We start from the raw sequence: 7,981 nt of genomic DNA, 5'->3' as shown, positions 1-7,981 counted from the left end.
ATCTACGTGTTATTTGTCTTTTGTAAAATACAAGTCGGCCTCTTCTTTCGGCTTAGTTGTTCGTTTAATAATGTGGCGGTAAGCTGAACCTGAATGACTCGTAGACAGATTAAGGTTCGTTAGACGATTTGCCATTCTTATGAACATACGTATTTATAGATTTAAACGAATACACTGAGAAGTTTGTGTGTGTGTGTGCGCGCGCGCGCGCGCGTGTGTGTATGTGTGACAGAGAGAAAGACAGAGAGAGAGAGAGAGAGAGAGAGAGAGAGAAAGGATTGAATTAATAGTCATATTACTTTATGTACATGTTGCTTTGATTATATGCATAATAGTTTGTCTGTTGCTTAGTTGTGATAGGAAATAAGATACAAAACAACGTGAATTCACCCTTGCGTTTGGAAGGCATCGATATTACTTTTTAAATGAGCCTATAAACTTCATCTAACGCTTGTTAATTTAATTGTACATTTCAACTTTTCAATTCGGTTGTTATATTTTCAGATTGAACGTATCATAACTTCCTGCATAATTCTAATTAATTTAATAAGAGTTTGATTATATTTCTATAAAAATTTACAAATGAATTTTGAAAGCCCATTTAAAATAATTGTGCGATCAAAGTTTTAATATCAATACTGCAGCAACTATATTCGGATAAAATATTTTGCAAGTTGTTTTCTACATAAATAAGCGTATTATTATTGTAAGCTTTGACAATACAAAAAGCACGAAGTATACTTAATTATTCTGATCAATTATTTATTCATTACAATTATTATTATTATCGATATAATTATACTTATATTAAATGGCAAAGCACATATAGTCGCAAAAATATAAGCTTAATTACGTAACTCCATTATCAGGGCAGGTTCATAGAAAAAAACTTGCAGATAATATTAAAAGTACTTTATTAAAAACCACGTAAAAGGATCATAGGGAGCAAATATTATCAAAAAAAAATGAAATAGCTGTGTAGCATTAACCCGTGCCAGCTATAGTCAACAGAGTAAGATTTTGGATGAGATTCGGACCTATTAGGAAATAGACAGAGAATAACGGTTCTGTAGATATATAGAAGTTTCAAGAATAGGGGATTAAAGAAAAGGAAAAAAAAGAAAAAAAATTTTTTTTTTTTTTTTTTAGACAAGAAAAAAGGAGGAGCGCAAGTAAGATGAGAGAGCTCGCGCGTGTTCAGGGTTGAACAAGCCCGGCGCGTTTTATCTAGCGAAAAGGAACTCAAAAGGCAGTAGTAGTCTATTAGTCGCTTCTTGTTTCCATCTTCTTTCATGATCGATCTCCGAGGTGTGTGTATGCAAGTAAATATTCGCTCGCTTATGGCTTTGAGTGCGAAGTTAAAATTAAACGATTGTCATTTTATTTAAATCGATACGAACGTCGTATATTTATGTATAAATAATAAAAGTTGATTTACCTGTAGGTCTTGTTTCGCCGCCTCAGCTCCAGCTCTCGTGTGAAAAGTCACAAAACCCACTGGCTGAAATAACAAAAAACATCGTCTGTTCTTGATAGTTTTCATTTTCACCTCCAAGCTAAACAACCTACTCCCATCCTGATATTTTCAATATGCTTTCATCTGTCTACGCGATACCCTTATTCGCCTCAATTCATATTTTCTCTTTTTTCTTCCATTGTTTTTTAATCCACATGCGGATTGGATTTCAATATACCTGGCATACTAATTAATATTAACTTTATTTATTTGTTATATTGTTTGTTTGTAAATGTTGGTACTTAACAGGGAAGAAAAAAAAGAAGATTGGTCATACTTTTACGAATAGTATATTCCTATAATATACAAGTCATATGATTATACTTTGACTATCTATCCGTATAAATTGCTTTATAAGGTACGTGCAGAGAAAAATTTATGTAATTAAGAGTTTGGTCATGTAACTCGGAGAAATTAAATAAACAGGAAGTATAAAATATTATATTTTCATAACAGTTGATGCAAAGCTAACAGCAAAAGCCATATCACATGTAAAATGAATCGATCGCAATTGAATATATTCGCTTATGCCATCCATCTAATACTCCTGAATATTTTACAATTTTTTCTTCCAGTGTTAGAATACTATAGCATTGTACAAAGTAAAATCAATTTTCCCTTCTATTCTTATCAATATACGCGTAAGTAACCATAACAGCCAGTTTTATTTTATTTTTACAACAATACAATGGCAAATATTAACTATAATTTACTTAGCATTGCGAGAACAATTAACTATTTATTCGCTCTCCATTCTCTTTCTCTAATTTAAGAGATTACGCGAGCATCTGAAGAAAAATAAATGCAATGTTTTTTACAAAATTCCTATCATCGCGTCGTAATATAACTTGTGATTGCATAAACTATAAGTAAACGAATGTATATTATTGCCGGAAGGAAAATATTATCGTTAAGGAAACATAATTGCACCGAATCGTAAACACCTTATCGGAATGAGACTTTTGACACATTTACTTTATAATAATATCATGACTATCATATTAGTAAAGTGTATAAGCTCGGAATCCAATTATCGTCCCGCTAGTGCTAAAAACTCGTAGACTAATTGCACGTGGAGATAAAAGGGTGACGTATGGACGTCGCGTCAAGCTGAGAAGAGCGGCCGATGCGAGGATGCATGGATGCGAGAATGCGAGAATGCGCGAATGATGGGCGGAGTGGGGTAAAGGAGGGAGTTAGGTGGTGGTTTGGGGAGAAGATATATATATATATATATATATACAGAGAGAGAGAGAGAGAGAGAGAGAGAGAGAGAGAGACAGACAGAGACAGAGACAGAGACAGAGAGACAGAGGTCGAGATCAGGTAGGTAGGAGAGCGACAGAAAGTGATTCCGGAAAATCCGATCGAATCTACCAGGGGCTCGGCGATGACGAGCCACCACTCGCGAATATCGATTTGCCCAGTGTCGTACCTAGCAGTGCCAGCGGCGTTAAGGCGGCAAATCGTTCCGTTCGGAAATGAAATATGCTATTGGCGCCGGCAAGGTCTTTGGCCCATGGCCGTAGAAATAATATGAAAATCTGCTTGATAGGATTGAAAAGCCGCGCTTGGCTATCTAGACGGTCTTTCACTTTCATTTTCGTTGCTAGTCGGGCGCCCGAATGTCCTCGTACGCGTTGGACGCAACGAAAGTTTATTTTGCGATCGAAAACTAATTTCAATCGAGAAATTAAAATTCTAGGACCAACAGCACTGTCCTAGTGCTGCTTTTGATTAATTTACTTGGTATTATTGAATACAAAAGGACATTGTGTAATTCTCGAAATTCAATAATTACAATACAAGATTTGCCATTCAAACGTATAGATGATGAAATCTACACTCGCGATACGACTTGATATTGCCTGTTAAATTATTGTACGTTTATTCTGCATGTGTGCGTATGAGTTACAAAGAAAGTTTGCGATATATAATGATGGCGTTACGTGGAAAATTCTTCACTGATTACATTCCCTTTAATTAAACTTTCTATAATCATAATAATTCACTCTTTATTAATATACAATATGAATAGAAATAAGGCTTTTTCATCTGATCTAGCTCGTCGTCTAAAAATATGTAGTTACGATATAAAAAATTTGTAGTAGTAGTAGTGGTAAAAAATAATAAAATGTCAATGTACTTACCGAAGCGGACTTTCCATTTTTGTTCGTGACTTTTAACAGAGAGCCTTCATAACCCTGTGAAAGAGAAAAGTTTATCAGGTATATCATTCATATTGCAAGAACCACGATCTACATTTAGTGCTTTTTTTACGCGATTTAAGAGAGGCGTTAAAAATCTTGCAAACATGAAATTCTATTCAATATAAATTATATATCTAGAATTTTCAATTTAACAATGTAACGATTTTAATTTACATAATGATTATAAATTGCAATCTCTACCTAATGGAGTAATAAAAAATTCTTACTTTTATTAGTTATTAAATATTAATTATGAAAAATTTATTTCAAACGAGCATCAAATAAATATGTTTGCAAGAACATAACATGAACGTTTAAATTTTTAAAGTTACAAGTCTTTCCTGCATGAGAATTTAACATACAAACATAAAAATGTATTTTTTAATAAAAATTCAACCATATATTATGACGATGATTATAAATTTATCTCACGTGTTTTGTTGATAAAAGGAAAAAACGACAAACGATTTGTACAACGAGAATTTTATCGATCAATTCTTTATTAGCAATTGTACTTATTCTATTTCTAATATTCAATAATTTTCCAAATTATTTATTAGCTCTTGAATATATGAATAAATTCGAATTTCATTAATAAATGTTTCCTTCGAGTAAAATTCATTCTATTCATAAATCAAATGATTATATAACAAATATCACTTGATATTTCTTTTACAAATTATTTTCATTACTAATTACAATTAATTTACAAGAACGATAAGCTGCGTAAGGTACTGAATAATAAGTATCTTCTTGCCCGTCAACGTTCATCGTTGTAATAAATTTTATCTATACAATTAGACAATTTGTAATATTATTAAAATGTAAATGAAATGTAAATATATTAAAATGTATTTATAATTAAAATATTTGTAATTAATATTTCATCAAGATAATAAAGTATTTAATTTGTGACGGAAAAGAGTTGAATTCTTTTATTTAAAAGCTTTATACGTTTATCTATTTACTATTTTATCGCTGATTACTGTTAATTCTAATAATATATTTTGTAAAATCGAACATATATTTAAGTGAAAATATTTCTCTGGCAACAAACAACAAAATTAAATAATGTATTTTAAGAATTATAAGCTTATTCTCAAAGAGAAGGTTTAAGGTCAAAATACGTAAACAAGCGCTTCGCAGAAATATTATATTTTAATAATATTGCACGTAGTCTGCTTTGTATTTATGTAGGAATAGTTATGTAGCCATCGTATTTGAATAAAAAAAATTCAAATATAGTTAAAAATTTATAAAATATAGCTAAATATTTTATTATCTAATTAACTGAGAAATATTTGTTTGTACATAGCAATGAAAGCGTTATAGATATTGCTAAAGTGGCATTTGTATCGTTAGTAATTGTCGTCAAATGTACGACTAAAAAGCTTTATGTATTTTACCTTTGGAATTATGTCTTTTTTACAAATTTACATGCCCGCGCAAATTCATATTTTCATTGGAATAAAATATCACAATTATTATTAATAATAGATAATGTTAAACATTGGTACTATTCGAAAAATCATTGCTTCACGCATGGTATGAGATTAAGAAAAAAAGAGAAAAAAATCTTTCGCGGATATTTTTAACAAATCTATGTGATTCTTTTCATTTATATATATATATATATATATATATATGTATATTATTTTGTTGCTGTATATAAATATTTTACAATTTTATTTAAGTTATTGGCTTTTAAATCTCCCAAAACATAATATAAATATTAAGATAAAGATGATGTTTTTCTCACAATTCGACACTCTACTTTGTTAAATAAAGTCTTTGATTTAAAGTTTTTTATACCATGTTTCTTATATAATTATATCTATAAATCTAGATGTTTTTAATTATTTTCTTAAATTTAATTATTATGTTATTATTCTAATCATTATAACATTGAATTTTCATATCTTAATGGAAAAAAGTGATTTCAATTAAATATATTGATAAATAGGTAAAATTGTTTATTAAAATGCCAATATTATGAAAAAAGAAAACTATGACTTTTATCTTTGAATAAGTTAGTACACATTTTTTGTATATATAGGTATAGCGATAAGTATTTGTGCTTTATAGAATTCTCTTCATCAACCAGTTAATCAACCCGTGTATGAGCATTTGCATGTGTATGAGAAATTATTTCATATTATATTTTCCTACGCCTATCACATTTCAATGTGATAAATTAGATATGCAAGTTGTTAATATAAAAATTATAAATATATATATCACTGTATTTTATATTTTTATAATATATTTTCAGAATATATATTGTATGTTTCCTCTTTGTAACCAAATAATGAATGGTTTGAAAATACATTTTTATTCTTGGCATTATTATTGTATATGCATAACAGATGAATAAATGTTAAACAATGGAAAGTAAGCCGACTTGGAAGTAAAATAAATGTACTTAAATAAAAGTACGCGTGACTCAATAAATCAACAATGTATTAATATATAAAACTTGATATACAACATGTATTTTAAATAATATATAATAGCCAAGGCAATTTGTTTTGATGGTTGTGACATGTGATTTTGCAAATTATTTAGCTAAAGAAAAATTACATATAAATAAAAATTGCTTATACAGATTAAAAGCAACATTTAATTACTTATAAGTGTTTGGATCGTATAGTATCCATGAAAATGTTATTGTTCACAGGTTGACCAACCAACAGAACTTTAAATTCGTTTAAATAAAATGGACAAATAAGTTGTTAAATACATTGTGCTGCTACAATTAATGACAATTGATATTATTTTAATGGTGCAAATAGACATTAATTGTGTAATTTAAAATATGCTTATACCATGTCAATATAATAGAGACATTGTCATTATTTTACATTAAATTAATTTTATGAATTACACATGATGGAATATAAGTTCAACTTTGTATTTATTGTTTAATAAAGTTGTTAGTGCTTCATTGTCTATTATGCTGTAATTTCACTATCATGTTTTATCAGAATAAGCCTTTAATTTTCTTCTTCATTAATCGCTGGCTCGTTAAATAATATAAAATGTCCAGGGACTAGAGTTGCGCGAATGTTGCATCGGCACGAAAATAACACTTTAATTTACATTAGAACTCTATCGATTGTTAATCTGTTTTAAGTGAATGGTCGCACTAAATTTAATGACGTATTAATAAAGAATATTTTAATCCTGCTGATTTTAATATGTATTCGGGGGCTCCGAATGACCCGCGTAAAGTGAAAAAACAATTGGTTCGTCAAATTGATGCTAAATGGGGTGTGGGAGGGGGGGGGTTGTGGGGAGGGGGGGACGATTTATAAAAATATAAAAATTTGATTACTATCGTGCTAATCACGTTAATACGAGTCGGGCGGAAAATAATAAAGGCATATAGCGGCTAAAACTCAACAGCGATATAAAGAAAAAAAAAACGAAGATAAATTTTTGAAGTACGTTGGATAAAAGGGATATTCTTTTGAAACGTAGACTGACCTCGTATGCTCTGAAAAGAAGATAAAGCTCCCTCGGCTTGGCATCCATCGGCAAGCCACTGACGAACAAAGTGCGCACCTGAAAACATAGAAGAATGAAGGAACGTTAATACGCTTAATTAAGGTAATTGCTTAGTGTAAAAATAAAGAAAAGGCGGCGGGGTAGGGTAGAACGTAAGAGGGAAAGTAGAAGGGTGGTTTAATCGTAGCGGTAAAACCAATTGTCGAATTAATAAAGGCGATATTTTTCGACTCCACTCGGCTTTCATGCGCCTCGTATTCCAACAAGTCAAGTCCATTTACATAATGAAAATCATAAAAAAGAGGTGAATCTTTCCTTAGATTCGCTGCTCTCGCTATTCTAGCAAAGATTATATATATATATATATATATATATATATATATATATATATATGTATGTATGTATATATGTAGAGTGGACGGAATTCACTTACAAACTCGTATAGATGAGAAATATAGGATTTTATGAAAAGATATTATGTCAAACGAGTTAACGGACACGTAAATTGTCATAAGTAATATTCCCTCGTAGGTCGGGCATTTTCTAATTTGGGAAGTAAAGAGAGATAAGCAGCATCTAGTTAGCCAAGAATGCACAGTTGATTTTTCCTTGTGCAACGCTAATTAGCAGATACTTAGTGATGTCTCGGTTAATTTGTTTCCTGGCTGAATAAAATAATATCTTGTAATTCAGAGCCTTAGGGTTATTATAAATGCACAGGAATAACGTTGTTTATCATCGTAATACG

General features: G+C 30.3%; 1 protein-coding gene across 1 annotated transcript in view; it reads right to left on the bottom strand.

The window, feature by feature from the left end:
• LOC105364298 (protein couch potato) overlaps positions 1 to 7,309 on the bottom strand; it is a 24,306-nt gene extending 16,997 nt beyond the window's left edge. The window contains exons 1-3 of the mRNA XM_011502192.1: positions 7,213 to 7,309; positions 3,667 to 3,720; positions 1,439 to 1,501 (exon numbers count right to left, since the gene is read on the bottom strand). Of these exons, the coding sequence (XP_011500494.1) occupies positions 1,439 to 1,501; positions 3,667 to 3,720; positions 7,213 to 7,260 (165 nt within the window). The 5' untranslated portion in view covers positions 7,261 to 7,309. The remainder of the gene's footprint in view (positions 1 to 1,438; positions 1,502 to 3,666; positions 3,721 to 7,212) is intronic.
• Positions 7,310 to 7,981: the final 672 nt, after the last annotated feature.

Source organism: Ceratosolen solmsi, unplaced genomic scaffold, assembly GCF_000503995.2.
Source record: "Ceratosolen solmsi marchali unplaced genomic scaffold, CerSol_1.0 scaffold31, whole genome shotgun sequence".
NCBI classification, from domain to species: domain Eukaryota; kingdom Metazoa; phylum Arthropoda; class Insecta; order Hymenoptera; family Agaonidae; genus Ceratosolen; species Ceratosolen solmsi.
The sequence above is the reverse complement of the archived record's forward strand: the minus strand, read 5'-3'. Positions and strand labels throughout refer to the sequence as shown.